This window comes from Aethalodelphis obliquidens, unplaced genomic scaffold (genome assembly GCF_003676395.1).
Source record: "Aethalodelphis obliquidens isolate GAN/ISIS:26980383/991018 unplaced genomic scaffold, ASM367639v1 scaffold66, whole genome shotgun sequence".
NCBI classification, from domain to species: domain Eukaryota; kingdom Metazoa; phylum Chordata; class Mammalia; order Artiodactyla; family Delphinidae; genus Aethalodelphis; species Aethalodelphis obliquidens.
This window is the reverse complement of record NW_020838010.1, coordinates 9373896-9392122: the sequence shown is the minus strand read 5'-3', so window position 1 is coordinate 9392122 and position 18227 is coordinate 9373896. Positions and strand designations below refer to the sequence as shown.

Below are 18227 nucleotides of genomic sequence, written 5' to 3'. Positions count from 1 at the left end.
CCTCTGAAATGTCCCTGGTTGCTCTGAAATGTGCACGGCCTCTGCCAACTCATCACCCCAAGAAAGCAAAATCCTCCATTAAATTGAGCCGCAGGAACCTTAAACTCTTCATTCTTGTTCCATACTTCCGCAGACAAAATCTCCGCTTCTCTTAGTTGGAACTAAATACAAAGCCAGGACATTTTAGGGGACAACCTTGCCAGATGTGTAGCTCCACAACATTCCCTTAGCATCCAGGCCATTGGATTTCCAGAAAAGGCACCCAGCCATCACTAGCTCAGGCCTCTGGAATTTTCCATCCTTGTCTAAAGAAAAGGTTAAAAACAATAAACACAGTGACGGCCCTGTCCCCCAGAGAACACTTTATGACCAAACACAGAGGAGAGAGGGAAGGAAGAGGTGAGAAAAAGATGAGAAGGGGTGAGTGAGAGAGTGCCCACCGTGGAAGGAAGTTTCCAGAGCACAAATATGTAGAAGCTTTTCCTGGAAGGTCACAGTGCAGAGAGGTGAGGGCCGCCAGGGGCAGCAGTTGAAAGACCAGAATGAGGGGAGAACAGTCAGGGGTCAGTGGAAGGTGGAAAGAGAAAGAAAGAAATTTGGTCGGGAGAGCGCAAAGTCAGCTAAAGGAATCCTGCCCCAGTGGGCGCCTCGCTCAGAGCAGGTCTCAAGGCCTCGGAGGGGCAGCCTCCACGGCCCCCATTCCTGTCTAGCAGGGTTTGCTGCCTTGAGAAATACGGATCTGGAATAGGTGTGAACTGTTGCCCCTCTTCTACCGGAAGATGGAGGAAGTGAGGGCCAGCCAACCCTTGACTCCCAAAAGGAATCTGGCCTCTACAGGTTTCCGGTGGTCCCAAGTCTTAAACCCCCAAGTTGGAGAATTAGGTTCCAACTAACACATACGGTGGAGAACTACATAGAAGTGTCCTCCACATTCCTTAACTAATTAATTTGGGGTCTTGAATTACGCGAGTTGACAGGGTGCACCACCCCACACAAAACTGTTCCACTTACCTGGCACAATTTCTACAGGGGTGGATTTCTTCCTGTCTGAATCTGAAACTATACTGCTCCCCTCATTAAATATTGTTAATATTTTCATCTCTGGTCTCTTGGTCTATTATAATGAGGGGGAAAAAATCCCTTCCTTCCATCTTAACTTATTTTTATCCTTTAGTTTCCTCAGATTAAGTCCTTGTCTTCCCTTCCCCCACCCCACCCCCATCCTTGCCCTAAGTAGAGCCCATGTATTAAAATCAGTAGAAATAGATTCTCTGCTTCAATTCAAGCAACAGTTCTAAAAGCATTTCCCTTGGGATTTTAGCATGACCAGAAGGAACGTATTTCTCTTTTCCTTCAGCTAAGACAGCTTGCTATCTCCCTCCCATATCTCTCTCTCTCTCTCTCCCTCCCTCCCTCCCTCCCTCTCTCTCTCTCTCTCTCTTCTAGCTCACTCTCAAACACATTTGCTTTCTAGTTTCTTCTGGTACACACCACACTCCCAGATGTTCCAGAGTCCTGAGGCATCAACTGTGTCACGAAGGTCACTGATCCAATGCCTACTATCCCTACGCCATGAAGTTCAGATAAGGGCCAGTGAAAAAGGAAAAACCTCAAACCAGAAAGCAGTAACTCAGTAAAATAATATGAAATAAACTATAACAAAATAAGCCACGTTGAAGGGCAAGAGCCTATAACATAAAGAAAATGAACATCACTTTCTAAAGAAGATTTAAATAGGATTACAGTTAATACCTTTTCACATCCTAGAGATTAGTAGTATCTAAATACATTAGAAAAAAATTGAAGATAATTCCACTGCAAACATCTGAATTTTTTAACTGAGTTGGCTTATAAGGAGAATTGGAACTATTTTCCTATTGAGGAGAAAAGAAAGGAAGACTGGAACAGGAGACAGTGAAGATGGTTAATGTATATTTTGTCGGTACAGATTTTTAAACAAAATCTGGGGGTTTCCCAACCTTTTACAAAATGTTTTTCAGTACATTTCAGCCAATTATCCAAAGGTCTGGAAAAAGATACGCCTGGCCTCGGAGAAATATAGCCATGGCCAATTAGAAGTGATGTAAAAATAGAAAATGCAACCCACATCGATGATAGAGTGCTTCTTCAGGGCAGTAGGCTCTGTGCCATCAGCTTATCATGGATATTGTCATGGTCAGCGTGAGGAGGGCTGGTGCAAATGTGATCAGCCAGCAAGCTTTTGTGGTGTGTGTCTCTAAGATGGCAGTGACTGGACTTGGTGAATGAGACAGGAAGTTTCAATTTCTCTCTCAATTGAAAACATCGTGAAGACTGAAGGAATCAGAGAGCTTTTCCAGTCCTTCTCTCTGCTTCTTGAATCATGTGTTTTAGAAACCCATTTCTGGGAAAGGGTCTGCCAATTACCTTGAAAATGCAGGAGGGCCATGCCCAGTCTAACCTGACCTTCAGGATGCGTGAAGTGTCTCTCACACAGGACACATGAGAGGTGTCTTGGGGCTTGTCAGCCAAAGAGTTATCCTCCCTGATGTGAAACCATCCTTTTCTCTTTTCAATACACACACCCACCCCCTTACCTCTTTACTCTTTAGCTGAGGGTGGAAAATTCCATAGGCCTGAACTGGCTAAGTGCCTGCCAAGTGTCTGGCCAGCTTGTATCTTGAAACACCTCAAGTCTGAAAGCAGTGCCCACTTACAAGAACTCCAGACTGAGGGACTTTTGTGTGGGAAAAATTTTTTTTAATCATGAAGAATTTAAGAAAACATCCAAATTGAAATTGCAGACTGCAAACCTATATTGCTTTCTTTCAGCCAAAATTCTCAAAAGGGTTTGTGCTTTCTCATTCTTATTCTGCAAAGGCTTTTGCACCTGGCTCACAGTTTGCCCGTCTATCAGCCCCGTGTTCCTCCTCCACCACAAGGTCAGTATCCATGCTGGAAACCCATGTGACCCTAGAATTCCACCATTCCTCAACCTCCAGCAATGGTTTCCCAAAGCTGTCCGCTTCTTAATCCCTGGAATTTGTGACTACGTTATATTACATAGCAAAGGGATTTTGCAGATGTAATCAAGTTAAGGATTTTGAGATGGAGAGATTATCCTAACTAATTATCCTGGTGGGACCAAGGTAATCAATCATAAGAGTCCTTCTAAGTGAGGGAGGGAGGAAGGAAAGAAGGCAGGCAGAAGAGTCAGAATCAGAGAAGGAGATGTGATGACATAAGCAGTATCAGTATGATACGATGTGAGAAAGACTTGACCAGACATTGCTGGCTTGAAGATGGAGGAAGGGGCCACAAGCCAAGGAATGCAGGCAGCCTCTAGAAGCTGTAAAATGCACGGTAACAGATTCTCCCCTAGAGCTTCTGGGAGGGAGTGAGGACTTACAGACACCTTGGCGTTAGCCCACTTAAAACCGTTTCAGACTTCCAACCTCCAGAACTGTGAGTTTAGTAAATCTGTATTGTTTTGAGACACTAAGTTTGCGGCAATGTGTTGTAGCGGCCATAGGAAACTAACAGGCCATGCATCTAGTGCAACTCTCAGCAGGGTCACTGCTGGGACTCCTCATCTCAAGTACTCTGCCTTTTCTGAGTTCTCTAAGCAGACACCCAGCGTGCTAAGCTCAAGCTATTGTGCAGTCATGGTGAGTGTAGGACAGTCCTCCTCGGGACCGGCAACAAGACGAGAACTCTCCTAGAGGGGCTGCGCAATTGGCCGGCAAACCAAGGCAGAGGGTTAGATATGGGGTAGGGGGTGGGGACGAGAAAGAAGATAAAACCCAGTGACCGGAAATGGATTTTACAGACCGGGCAGAACCAGTAGCCTAGGGGACTTAAGGCCCAGATCCGCAGCTCTGAATACGAGTCTTCTGATGCCCCCTTGCTTAGGCCCTGACTAGTCTCTGGGCCTGGGGCGGTGCCGGGCTGGCAGGGGACATCCGAGTCCACTCCACGCAGAGGAAGCAGGGGGAGGGAGCTGGGCCTCCATCGCAGAACTGAGGCGACAACAAAGCCCTATGGAATTCTCCTCCGGCTCTCCCGGTGAGAATTCTGCCAGACCCCGTTTCACTTCGTTTGGAAGGCGAAGACAGAGGCAGAGCTCCTCTGTAAGCAGTCACACAGGTCACTAGCAGTGGAGGAGCGATCCTCCCTTGGGGTCAGGTTAGCAGGGAGAACCTTCTTTGCTCCACAAGCAATAGAGCATGATCTAAACACTCTTCTGGCCAGAAGGAGAGCTGCGGGCGCCTATGAGCTTTCAAATAACCATTTTGTTCAATTTTCGCCAACAGTTCATTGAGAGCCCTCCCGGATTTAAGTGCTTTCTTGGTGGTAAGTTAGGCAACTCAGAATGTGGTATTCCCTCCTCCTGGTCTCTAGGAAACCATTTAATGGGCCGAAGCCTTCGGAACTTGTTAACCTATGAAAATAAACTGGTTTTGCCAACCACACTGTTCCACTCACGCCATGAACATTGACAACAGGTTCTGTAAGACATAAAGTTGGCAGTTTCTCAAGTGGGAAAGCTACACGGCTAATATAAAAGGCATGGAGAGAAATATATATGTTGTTATTTTTGGACGGCACTAACCTGCTTGAAAAAAAATCATAAAAACAGTTCCCTGAAAATGATCCCAGGTACCTTGGCACAGCCAGTGTCCTGGAGAATTTTTTCCCCCATATAGCTAGTCAAATAGCAAAGAAAGGAAGGACGGCCAATTGCAAACAGTTCTCAAAGTCCTTAGGCTGACTTTGGCAAGGAAAAATCTATACGGATCTTGCCCACATTTCTCAATAACAACCCCACCCCTCTTCATTTTTTTTTTTCTGTCCTCACCTCCTACTTTCCCACTACAGAGACCTAAGCTTGTTCAGAAATAAACACTGTTTCCCAACAGGAGGAGATCATCACCAAAACCACACAAAGAGAGCTTCCTCCACCCTTTCTATTGTGGAATCTGGCCCAGGAGCTAGTGCTTCTTTACCTGATTATGCCAAAGAAATTGAGACACCCGGAGTTCATTACCTGTTCTGTCATTTAGCAAACCTGGGTGGCCTACAGCCTTGCCTCACTTGAAACCATGCCTCTGTTTCCCCACTGAAGGGAGACAGGTGATGACAATGCAGGATGTGTTTCACAGTGACCTGGAAGAACATGCGAGGTCAGAGGCATAACAGCATTTTTGACTCATCATAAGATCGGGGCTATAAAAATACAAGGTCTAATACATCAACTATTTCGTACAAAGGCATTCCCCAGCCTCCTGACACACTTCGCTGAAGCACTTCAAATAAAGATGTTCTGTCTCAGAGGCTTAGAAGAACATTTGACTTCTTAGTTAAATCTCACCCAGTCAAATCTTTTAGTCACTACGGAAAGCAACGGGAGGGGAGAGCTGAAGTATCAGAATACCTTCAAACATTTCTCTGCAGCTTGAAACATATACAGTCCAACGTTAAGCTGTCGAGAAAGGCCAAAATACAACTTCCTGTCAACGACAAACTCGATGAGCAATAAAAATAAGGTGGTAAAGAATGGCAGGAAATCATTAATAGCAAATTTTGGCGTGATTGTGCGACGCTGTGCGTAGATAGTAGGTCAACCTCATGTCCCTGGAACAGTTGGCGTATTTTCCACGGTATTGACTACGCTGGAAACCTGCACGTACTATTCCTAATTGGACTCATCCTGCTACCACAAAACCAGGATAGCTGGGCAGAAAAGTATATTGATTTCTTAGAAGACCTGTAAGCTTCAAATGTTCCCACTAAAATACATGTTTCCAAAATACATCTTTAAAAGGGCACTTGAATGTCAACGGTCATTTGATTCTTTTTAAAGTAAGGATTAATGAGTAAAAGGCATGTCAATAAAGTTTTGAGAGGGAAAGGAAAGAGCGTTCAAGTTCTAGTCTTCCATACAGAGCCCAATGGTCCTCTATCCATGCTTTTGGAGAAACCGCGCTGAACAGACTGTCGTAAGTTCCCCAGACCAGAGGACCTCCTCCCGGGCACAGGATGGGGTGTTCCTCCCCACTAGACGACCAGTCTTCCCACCCACTCATCTGACTAGTCTGAAGGCAAGAACTGCCAAAGACCCAGAGCCCTAGCTCACATCCACTAGGCTCTTCGATATGATCCGGTCCGCCTGGGAATGGCTGCTCCCAGGACCTCATGGGCAGCCAGCTTAGTCTGCCAAGAAGGGTATGATTCTCGGCTCAGCCATGTATGGGGCTCACCCTTTGGGGCATGATCTGCAGCAGGGAAATAAAAAAGCAAGGGTACCTGCTTCCCTTCTACCCATCTACTTTTGTTGGTTGATGTGTCACACATACACAAAAGACTTCTGCACACCATCAAGCCCGGGAATAAGCGTGCGAGCCAACAGTTGTCCAGTGCCTTCCACGTGCCAAGCCCCGGTCCCCAGTGCTTTGCATGCAACTCATGGAAGCCTTTCCGCAAACCCAAACCCACCAGAGGGTTATCGAGGCACAGAAGGTGAAATAACTGGCCCAAGGTCACCCAAGTTAGTAAGCAGCTGAGCTGGACTTTGAACCCGGGCAGTGAGTTTCCAGAGCCTAGTGTGCTACTAAGCACGAGTCACAGACAACGGAGCTGAATGAGACTGTCCCTTTGCCCCAGTTCCTGCTCTGGGAGCCTCCAGGGTGTGGCCCTGCAAGAATCGGAAAGGCATCTGGCTCTGGGTTGATATAAGCGACAGGTCAACGTTACCCATGAACCCCTCTGCACTCCTGACAAAAGCGAAAAGAAACTAAGATATCTAAATCCCAAACAGAGATGTATCATAAAACTACCATTAGGATTTACAGAAAAGGGGAAACAGCTCTCGTGCTTTCTCCCGCCTGTGGTTTCTGGCCTTCCCTCTGTGTTTTAAAAAAAAAAAAAAAAGGAAGAAAAGAAAACAAAAAAACTAATAATTTTTCAACATGCCTACTGATCATTTTATGTCTCAGAAGAAAGCAAAAGCAGGGGGGTGAATGACTCCTCTGAAGGGAATTCCCGCAAACAAGCCTGGGGGGCGGGGCGGCTCCTGAGGTGGGGTCTGGGAAGGCAGCAAGCGCTCCGCTCCGGCAGCCCACAGACGTCAGGTCAAGGAATGTCAAGGGGAGTTACACATGTACACTGGATGTGAATTTCTCAGTGTCAGGCGCTGCCATTTACTTTCCCCATTCCCATAAAAAAAAAAAAAAAAAAAAAAAAGTCTCTGTAGCCCAGTAAATGAGGGAAATGCCAAAGGCCTCACTTAACACTGTTGAACCCAGAAAGGACCAACGTCTTGAAAAAACGTTAAAGACCACAAAAAAGACCATGAGGGGGCGGCGGCCGGGCAGAAATGATGTAACTAACTGAAGATAGAAGCAGCACCAATCACTAGACTCCTGCCGCTTCCAGCGTCTCTATTTCACTCATCTGCATACATCCCATCTCCCTTCCAGGCTTGTGAGTCCCTCAAGGGCAGGAAACACACTAGCCAGCCTCTTCAGGCACCTGGGGAAGGAGGCTGGTCAGGCTGAACCCTGGGACGGGAAGCTGCCCAGGGGGTGACCTAACTTCCCATGAAGCCTGCCTGGGGAGGCCGTTCCTCAGCCCCCCCGCCCCGCCCTGCCTCCCACTTCCCTAACAACCCCCAAAGGTGCAAAGCTCTTCAATCAGCTAATCTCGCCTCCCCTGCCCGGCTGCTCAGCCCTGGCTCTTCCGCCCCTTCCTGATCCCATCTGGAACACTTTCTTCTCTGCCCTCGAGAACCCTAGTCTTTTGCCAAAACACAACACTAGAGGCTCAGCCTTTCCCCAGGATGTTCTCTCCACCGCCTTAACTGTAAAATGGCTTTGCCCTGACGACCCTCTCTAGAAGAGGCCGCTCATTTGCTTCTCCCTTCCCCTCTCGTGGAACACACTGACCCTCCTGGTCACCTGGGCTGACAACCTCAATCATCTTGACTCCACCTCCCCCCCCTTCCTCCCACTTCTTCCTTCCCCCCTCTACTCCCCCTTCAAGGATCACTAAATCCTGCTGCTTTTATCACTTCTCCTACTTCTTCCACCTTATCTCCATTGTCACTGCCTCTGCTAAGCCACTGCTGTCCCTCTCCAGAGCGATGCAGCTATATTTCACCCAGTTACCTGGTCTCCAGGCACCCAACACCTGGTCCATCCTATATATTGTTTCCATGTGTTTCCCGCTGTGAGAGGCACTGGGAATAGACAGGAACACACAGCCCCTGCCTTCTTGGTTCATATTCAGAATGGGTATGAAATATTGCCCCCTTCTTCACTGTAATCTGTGATAGACCCTTCTAGAATGCTTTTTTTTTTTTTACTAGATCTCTCCTAAACTTTTATGAATCACTTATACATCAGACGCTTTCCAAATATTACCTTCTTCGACCCCCACGAGAACTCCACAAGGTCAGTACAACTATTTATTATCCCCATTTCACAGATGAGGAAAACAAGATCTCGCTACTCGCTTCGGTTCACAATGCAAGCCGGGGACAGAGGGCAGAGTCAAGCCCAGGCCTGACTCTTGAGCCTGGGCTCTGGCTCCCACATTTTAAGGAGGACACTGAAACCTTGGAAAGGAGCCCAAACAAGATGATCGTGATGGTGAAGCATCTCGAAACCAAGTCACATGAGGAAGGAAGGAAAGAAATGAAGGCTCTTTGGCTTTGGGAAGAGTGCATTTTAAAATGCCATGGTGGCTGTCTCCAAATATTTGAAGGGTTGCCATGTGAAAGAGGAAGCAAACATCTTCTGTGCGGCTCCAAATGGCAGAGCGAGGCCTAGCCTAGTGGTGGAACTTACAGAGAGCAAATTTCAGCGCAAGAGCCGTTTCTAACCCAGCCCTCTAACGGGCGGAGAGCGTTTAAGGAGAAGCTAGGCAACGTTTGTCAGGGCCGGTACGGGGGACATTCCTGCCTTGAGTAGGCAAGAGGTCTAGATCTGCGTTTCTGTGCACATCAAAGTCACCTTGGGTTGTTTTTAAAACTACACATGCCTGGCCCCAGCCCAGACTTATCGAAACAGAATCTTAGGGGTAGAGACCGTTAGTGTGAGAATTACAAACCAGGAAATAAGTCTGTACGAAGGTTCACTCAAATCCTCAAAAGAAGAAATACAGATGGCTAATCAACATATGCCAACCTGGTCAACTTCAAGACTAATGAGAGGAATGCAAATTAGAACGGTGATATGCCGTTTACTGCCTACCAGATTGCAAAGGTTAAAAAATACTAATTACCGGTGTTGCCATGGGAGGGGGCAAAAGGAACACTCACACTTTCTGGTGACGGAAGGGCCAATGTCAATAACTTTCTGCAGAGCAATTTAACAGCAGGTTTAAAGGAAATGTTAATGCTAAAAATGTGTCTAATGTTTGAGCAAAGCAATTCCAATGCTAGAAATTTATCCTAGAGGGACAATCTAGCATATTTGAAAATGCCTGCTCAAAGATGTTCATTCAAATTCATGTTTATACCAGAGCTGTCCTGAGGAACTTCCTGCAGTGGTGGAAATGCTGTCTCTGGGCTGTCCTATGCGGGCCAGCCACTAGGCACACGTGGTTCTTGAGCATTTGTGGCAAGGGCAATTTAGGAGCTGATTTTTAAAGTTTTTAAACTAATTTTAGTTTTTTAATGAATTCAAACGTAAATAGCCACAGGTGGCTAGTAGCTACTGTACTGGAGAGCTCATGTTTCTAACTCCTCAGAATTAGAACTTCTCAAGACATCAAACAGTAAAGGATGATTAACCTACGGTCCACCCACAGCGGAACTTCTGGCAGTCGTTAAACACGATTATGTAGATTCGTATCACTGACGTGAAGAAATGTTCGTAAGATACGGGTAAGTGACATAATTATTTACAGGTTTGTATGATAAATCTGTTTAACGTGCTCGGCTTGGAAAACAAATTCTATCCAGTACTATTTGGTGCTTCAAAGAGGGTTGGGCAAGGAGGCCTCTCCGGCTTCACAGCAACCTCTGCACTGGGCTGGCTGACAGATCCTTCCTTCTCCAAACCTGGAGGAGCCAACGGGAGCAGTAAGACCATTTCATGCTTACTCGCCCACACTCTGGGTCAGTGCATGCAGAGCCCAGCTAAGTCTCTGAACTGCAGACTCGCGGGCAAAGCCCGTGGCAACTGGCTTTATTCTACCGTGTAAGTTGTTTTGTCCTCGATTAAGTACTTTCCACAAATTCCCCTAGGAAGAGGGAGCAGGGGAGCTGATTCATTTTCAGGCCTTCCCTAAATGCAAACCTAAGGAACACTCCTTGCAGAGGTGGTAGTGTTGTGGGGGGGAGGGGGGTGTCAACAGCTGCAGACCCTTTTCAGCCATTCTCAGCTCTTGGAGAGCTTTTCTCCACTGGCTTTGTTATATGCCATCTGGCCAGGCGCCAGCCAGGGCACCGTGCATGCATCGCCCTGCCTCAAGGGGCTACAACCCGTAATATCTAGCAACTCTTTCCTGATCCTTTGGCGCACGAGGAATTGAAAGTAAATTCAGCGGCAGCAAGTCAACAGTATTTAAACACCTACTAGGCGACCCTCCCAGGCAGACACAGGGACTCCTCCCGAGGGCAGCCAGAATACAACAGGTTTCTCAAATGCCTTTGTTCCCCCAGAGGCACAAAGAGCTACATCCTGAATTATAACAAAAACAGCGTTGAAACGCTTCATTTTAAAATGTGTATATATGTAAACACTTCTCAGTTAATCACAGACGCTCTCAGGTTATAATATTCCTCCCCAAGTCTCTCTTGAGAAATCTCTGCCAGTGGTTAATTCTGTAATTATCCCTTTGCCTGGGTTAAAACTGTCTTTCATTTAAAAAAAAAATGCAGCAACAAAACGGTCTCTCTTTCTCTATCTGCTTCATTATATAGTTAATAGATTTGAGGAAGTACTGATAACTGAATGAAGGTTTGAATACACAACTACATGCTATATATAGCCCAGGCCTTCTGAATTTTTCAAACAGTGAACAAAACTGAATGATGTTAGCAACATGCCAAAAAGGGTATAACTGTTAAAAAAGAAACCACCTAAACAGGAAATTCTGTATATTTGTTCAGCTTGGTGGGTTTTCCAAGTTCTAGTGAAAGATACACCACAGGAAAGCTTGCTCTGCGGCAGGAATGACTCCATATTGAAATCTAATGAAAATGCGACTCCATGTTGAAGCCCTAACTTGAATGTCGTGGGTTGACAGCAGCAAGTGTAAATCCTACCTCAGCTGTCCCTCATAAACATTTTGGGTCTTAAATCAGAAAAGAATCAGACGTTGTGATGGCAGCTGCAATGTGGTCCACTCGCTCTCCAGCCACCCATGGCTTTGCTAACTTTGGTTAACGAGCTCTTGGTGTCAGAAAAGCAGGGGCCAAGAAAGAGAGCCATTTAGGAGAGTACACTCCATTTAAGACTCTTTCCTTATCTCTTAATTGACTGAACTGCTTCAAAACAGCATTCACTAAGGTGCTATGAATAAGCTAAAACTGATTTACGTACATAATCTGGGTGTCCTCTTGACAAACATACACACAGACCCAACCCCGGCTGGAACTAACAGAAACAAATGAAGATAAAGTCATCACACTCATTCATAATTTTAGGGCATCTAGGATTGTGCCTTGCACGTTGCAGGGGCTCACAGATATAGATTTAGATTCCTAGAATCAGTTCTCCCCACCTCCCAAAATCTCAGTGTGGCCCACATACCAGAGTAGTAAATAAATATCATTCCTGTGCCTTGCCCGGTAAAAAAAATCTGTGGCCTTGGTCCCAAGTAAGCTAGGTTGGCGGTATCTCTCAGAAGAGTCTCCTCCCACTAACAGGTTTTTGTGCCAGAGTCAATGGTTAGGAAGGCACCTGTGTTACCCCCAATTCTTTTTCAAACCCAAAACCCTGGACAAGAATGCTACTGTCAACTTTACGTTGCTGGGGGTGGCAGGTCAAACGCCGGTCAAATCCCAGCGGAGGTTTGCTGAGTCCCATTTATTCTCTTGAGACCATCTGTCCAATTCACAGGCTCCCTTCACACGATGTGGTAGAGGGCCAGCCAGCCCTGCTTAAGCAAGGTTTTCTTTCTTCCTGAATTTAGGAAAGCGTTTCCTATGCTAGGGAGACTGAATCACTTGTTAACAATCACCCGAGATGAGAGCCCTGGTATAAATTCCCTACCCACAGCTTGCCTTCCTCTCTTAACTGGCTGTGATGACAATCGAGGTTCCAATCTAACCCCAACAGGACCTCATTCTAAAATCAGTGAGACACACAATAGGCCAAGTCCATTAAAACAACATTAAAGGTCTGGCTTTTTAGCTCTGCTAAACAGCAGGATTAAACTTCCAAGGGTCCAGCTACGATAGAGAGATTTCTTTAAAGTCATTTGGCTTTGCACAGTGGTAGCTATTAGGGATCAGATCTTTATCTCAAAGGTACATATTTTTACCTTTGATCCTCCTCCAGAACTCCCACTAATGTCAACTTTCTCCACTGTTGGGATCAGGCCCCTGGCCTCCCTTTAATGTTGGTTTTATCGCAGATTCTACAAGATCAACAGAAAAATTACAAGGAAAAGCTGTGAAGTTCCCTTCCGATGATAAGTTGTTTTAACAAAAAGAGCTCACTCTTAATGGTGAAATTTAAACACAGCAGACGACTCGCTGTAAGGTAGAGAGCACGGAGAGAGACAAAAACGAACAAACAAAAAACCAAAGCAAAACAAATGCTAATTAACCAGTCTGATTGCTTATTTAGGTTTTGACTACTGGTCCAGGAAATTGGCAACGAGTGTCTTGAAAACAGGAGAAGGGGAAAGTGCTCGTTAGTACCCTCCGCTGCGCTCCAGAGTCAGACAATCCGAATGAGGCTGAGGGTGCGAAGGAAAGGCTCCCAGGAGGTCAGCGCGCTTTCCAATGCCCATCCCCCAGCCGTGAGCGGTGGGGCTCTGAGCCCAGGTCCTCCATCCCTGGACTGGCGCACACCGTCTTCCCCCAAATCCCCATGGCCCCATCTCCTGCCTCCGGAGCGCTCTCGGGTCGCAGGGGACACCCTCGCCCTGCGGCTGCAGACCCCGCGCCCACACGCCCCGGAAACCCGTTGTCTCCAACCCCCTCCCTCCGCAGCAGCAGCGGCGGCAGCGGCGGCAGCAGCACCCCTTCTTACACCCATCACCACCCTCTCCCCAGTAGCAGGAGGAAGTCGCTGTGCTTCCTCTGTTCTCACCGCCCGCCGGAGCTTGGGCGCCCGGGGCTTTTTGGGTGGGGTTCTTTTTTTGTGTACACGGTGTGTGGGTGTGTGTGTGTGTGCGCGGGCGAGTGCGTGTATGTGCAAAACGGACATCGCATCCTTCCGCCTAGACTGCCTCAGGTGCGGGCAGCATGGACTCTGTATCTCGTCGCGCCCGGGTCGCCGGCTCTTTGTGCCGGGTCTAGGGCAGCGCGGGGTCCGTTCTCGAATTCACACCCCCGGCCGGGGCCCCAGTTCCGAGCCCCCGACGGCCCGTCGGCGTCCAGCCCGTGCGGGGCAGCCGGGCAGCCGCGGCGCTGTCAGCGGGCGCCTGGGACTCGGACCCCGGCGAGCGGCGGCCGGGGCGAAAACTTACTGAAACGGAGAAAGAGCGCGGAGCGCACCGGCCGGCCGCTGCCGCCGCCGTCCCCGTCCCGGCCCCACGCGCGCGCGCGCGGGAAGCCACCCAGTTGCTCTCGCCCGGAGCGCGTTCCCCAGGACGCCCCGTCCCCCGGCCACTCACCAGCACTACGGAGCCCCGCACGGCCTCCGACACGCTCTGTCGGAGCTCGGCCGCCGTGCCGGGCTTGCTGAGCCGCTTGGTGAATTTGCGCACTTCGGCCATGGCAGCGGCGGGAAGGTCTCGGCTGGCTTGCTCACTGCCCCGGGCCGGGGCGGCCGCGGCCGCTGCTGCTCCAAGTGTTTACACGCCGGCCGGCCACATCGCAGCTTGGCGGCGGCGCGTCTCCCGCTGCTCCTCCCTCCCGCCCTCCGCTGCCCCTCCCTCTTTCCCTCCTTCCCTTCCTCGCTCGCTCGCCGTCCGGCCCCACGGCGGCGGCCGCTCCCTCCCCCAGAGAGCCCGTGCTCCGTGCGCGAGCAGCCCGAGGAGGAGGGTGTGTCTGGCGAGGAAGGGCGTGTGGAGGGGGAGGGAGCATTGGAGGGGGGACGAGGGTCACGAGGGAAGAGGGGGGAAGTGGCAACCGCTCGGGCTCCGCCCGCAGCTGATATTGCTGGTGCAGCCGCCTCCGGGAGGGGAGGTCTGGTTGCTTCATTTTCGTTTGTGTGTATTTTGGGGCGGGGAGGGGGGAACGACACGAAATGTCTCCAAGTGTGCGGCGCGCTCTACCCCAGCGCTCCTTTCCCGCCCCGGAGGCTGCAGTGCCCGCAGGAGGGCTGGGGAACTCTCGCGCCCCGCCACCCCGCAAGCCCCCGGGACCGGGGCGGCGAGGGGCTGCGCGACAACGTGGAGCAGCCGCCTATTGTGTGCTCCGCCCGGGAGGGGTCGAGCCGATGTCGCTGTCGAAGGAGGGAGAGCGGGTTTTCCGGCCGGAGCGACTCGCTTGGGTCCTCTGCTGCCCACACCGTTTTCTTACCCATCGATCCTCCTCACGTGGGAGGGGTCGGGGGGCAACCCCAGGAGGGAGCGGGCTTCTGGGACTGGAAATTTGCTGTGGGCGAGCCCACCCCTCCACCCCCAGCAGGGTAGGGGAGAGCTGGATGGTGGGCCCTGAGCCTGTGGCAGGTTGTCTAGTTCGGCAGAGACGGGGCGGGGGGGGCGGGGGGAGGGTGGAGCGGGGCGGGGGCGGGTTTGGAAGGCCATTACCTGGAGTCTGGAGGATTTACCGGTCTTCTAGAAGCTTTTACACATCCTGCTATCGCCTCTCCATTTCCTACTCCTTTCCTTATCCTCTTCACCTTCCGAGAAATTGTTTCCCAAGACTCAAAGAACATCTTCTAACTAGATGTAAAATAAACGTGCTTAAGACAGAAATAAGGATGTGAATCTTGAAGTACTAGTGACCCTGTAAAACCTCCCCAAGTGCAAAGTGAGAGGCTCTGCTAACCGCGGGAATTTTCTGTCTGGTTACTTAATGTGTTAAGAGTTTGAAAATGGCCAAAAATTTCTGGGGAGCCATTCAGCCCTTCTAAGCGGGTTCGTACCACTGCCATGAGGGCACTTTGCCCACTTTTTTTTTTTTTTCCCCCCCGCTACGCGGGCCTCTCACTGTTGTGGCCTCTCCCGTTGCGGAGCACAGGCTCCGGACGCGCAGGCTCAGTGGCCATGGCTCACGGGCCCAGCCGCTCCGTGGCATGTGGGCTCTTCCCGGACCGGGGCACGAACCCGCGTCCCCTGCATCGGCAGGCGGGCTCTCAACCACTGTGCCAGCAGGGAAGGCCCACTTTGCCCACTTTTTACCATCTTCAAAGACCAAGCAGTCACACCTATATACAGGACTTTGTTTTGAAAACAAGGGCATGGTTGATGGTTTCTGTGAATCCAGAAAAGACCAAATCTCTTAGCAGCATGTCTATTTCAGCAGTCATCACATTAGTCCCATTAAAGCACAGACAAAGGTTCCAGAGGGCCTGGGACCCGGAGGTCCTCAGAAGGCAGAAGCCATGTATCACCAATCTTGGCTTTGCACAAAGCGTATGTATATAAAATGTGTTAATTGTTGAATGTAGGTGGATCAGCCCGAATTCACGCCTCGGTTCCATGAGTGCCTGTGTGGCCCGCCCTGTTGGTTACCGCCAGAAAAGCCATAACACTTTTTCCTTGCTAAGAGAGCCCAGATTTGCTTCTGGTATGGAGCAGAGCCACGGGGCTTAGGGAAGACAGACCCAGCTCCAGGTGATGAATTATGACTGGTTAAAAAGAAAATCATGATAATCTCACTCTACTAGAGGAATGGTCTTAGCTCCATTCAGTTTGGGCCCATGCAATAGAAAAGAGAAGTGTGGGAGGAGAGCTCCTGAGTTTTTCCACCTTTTAAAAAAGAGCAGTGCAGAGAGACCTCTGCTCCCCCTTCTCCCTGAGAGGGGTCTTTTCTGGTGACGCATCTGCCCTTGGCAGCCATATTGCAACCACAAGGGAAATCCAAGACCATCGCAGAGGGGCCAATCCAGAATTCAGACAGCATTGAACCGTTGAACCAACCCTACCTAGTACTGCCTACCTCTGAGAAAAGTAAACCCTTATAGTTTATGCAACTTTTAGTTGAATATTCTGTTTCTTTCAGCCAAAAGCATCTTTACTACTACATACTCTATTGTAGCCATTTAAAGTACACAGGGTTGAACAAGACAGGCCAAGGTCCCTCTTCTGGTGGAGCTTACGTTCTAGTGCAAGCAAATGAACATGTTAATTTCAGAAAGCGAGAAATACTATGTGGAGGATTAAGTTAAGGTGATAGGATAGAGAGTACTTGGAGTTGGAGACCTAATTTAGAATAGAAGGTCAAGGAAGTCTTCTTGGAGGAGGTGAAAGTTGAGTGAGTCTTGAAGGAAAAGAAGCAGCCAGCAAAGATCAGGAGGTAGAGCACTCCAGGTAGAAGGAATGACAGGTACAAAGGTGTGGAGATGGGGGCAGACTTAGTGTGTTCAAAGCCAGAAAAAAGAAAAAAGGGCCAGCATGGTTGGAGCATAGAAGGAAGAGAAGTAGTAGGAGATGGAATCGGAGAAGAAGGCAATTTCTACAGAGCCTTGTGAGCCATCAGAAGCACATGTCACACGGATGGTATGCAAACACCATCTGGTCATTAGTAGGCGCCATGCTTATTCTTGAGACTGTAGGTTTCACTTTTTTTGCTTTAAGGCTTCTGTTTCATTACATAAACATTGAGCGCTGTGCTATGCACTGAGGGACGATGCAGGATGAATTAAATACACTGTCCATTCCCTTCAGGAAAAAAAAAAGTCCTGTAGAGAATGTATTTATGATACAAGGAAGTATGTGATAAAGACCATACTTGAGGTAAAGCGGGAGATCGCAAAATCACATCTGATTAGGGCCTACTGAAGGCTTCCTGTAGGAGGGGGCGTTTGAGTTTGACCTTGAAGCTGAGTGGGATTTGGACATGACTACACTCACATAGTAAAGGGAAATTGTAGAGGCAATCCTACAGCTTCCAACAGAGCATTTTATTGGGTGATTTCTTTTCCACATTTGTTAAATATCTTTGATTTTATCACAAATTTACCTATCCTAATGTTTATTTTAATTTAATTTAATGTTAACCCTATCCTAATTGAACTTGAGATTCAAGTATTAGAAATGCCATAGAGCTCTTTGACCTAGAAATTCCACTTCTATGAATCAATGCCAAATAAAAACTCTCACATGTGAACTGAGATGCCTGCATAAAGATACTCATTGTATCCATGTTAATAATAGCAAACTATTAGAAACAACCTAAATACCATCCATAAGGGACTACTTTATCCTCAATTTCTAGATCAGTGCCGGGCACATAGTAGGTGCTCAAAAAATATTTGTGAATGAATGAATGAATGCATGGATATAACATGATTCATTCATACTAAGGAATTCTCTACAGCTATTAAGAAAGAATGAGATATATACGGATGTACTTACATCGAAAAACTCCAAAAAATATTGATAAAAAGCAAGTTGCAGAACAATTCTACTTGTGGAAAAATAATATTTGTGTATGTGTATCTATATCCCTACACATGAGCTAACCGGGGGGAGGAGGCTTATGGGTGGGACATGGGAGTGGAGAGCAAGCGGGCTTTCACATTTTATCATCTAAATGCTGCAGACTCTCAAATGTATATTTCCAGCTTCAACCCCCAGACTTGTATATCCAATTCATCAGCCCTACATTGATGTCTAATAGATACCTCAAATTAAGCATGCCCAAAACCTAACTCCTATTCTTTCTCCGCAAATCTACTCCTTCTATAATTTCCTCTATCTCGGTATATGATAGTTCTTTTCTAGTTGCTCGGGCCAAAAACCTTAGAGTCATCTCTTATTTCTTACACACCCCGCATCTAATCTAACAGCGAATCCTGTTGACTCTGCCTTCCAAATACATTCAAAAGGGAATTCCCTGGCGGTCCAGTGGTTAGGGCTCTGCGCTTCCACTGCAGGGGGCACGGGTTTGATCCCTGGTCGGGGAACTAAAATCCTGCATGCCCCGCAGTGTGGCCAAAAAAAAAAAAAAAAAAACT

The 18227-nt window shown here is 48.3% G+C and overlaps 1 protein-coding gene across 1 annotated transcript in view; it reads right to left on the bottom strand.

Annotated features, from left to right (window-relative positions):
- The window catches only part of LOC113610978 (dedicator of cytokinesis protein 11), an 84916-nt gene extending 70614 nt beyond the window's left edge, over positions 1–14302 (bottom strand). The window contains exons 1-2 of the mRNA XM_027089537.1: positions 14068–14302; positions 13774–13955 (exon numbers count right to left, since the gene is read on the bottom strand). Coding sequence (XP_026945338.1) covers positions 13774–13955; positions 14068–14302 — 417 coding nt within the window. The remainder of the gene's footprint in view (positions 1–13773; positions 13956–14067) is intronic.
- Between the last annotated feature and the right edge of the window lie 3925 nt (positions 14303–18227).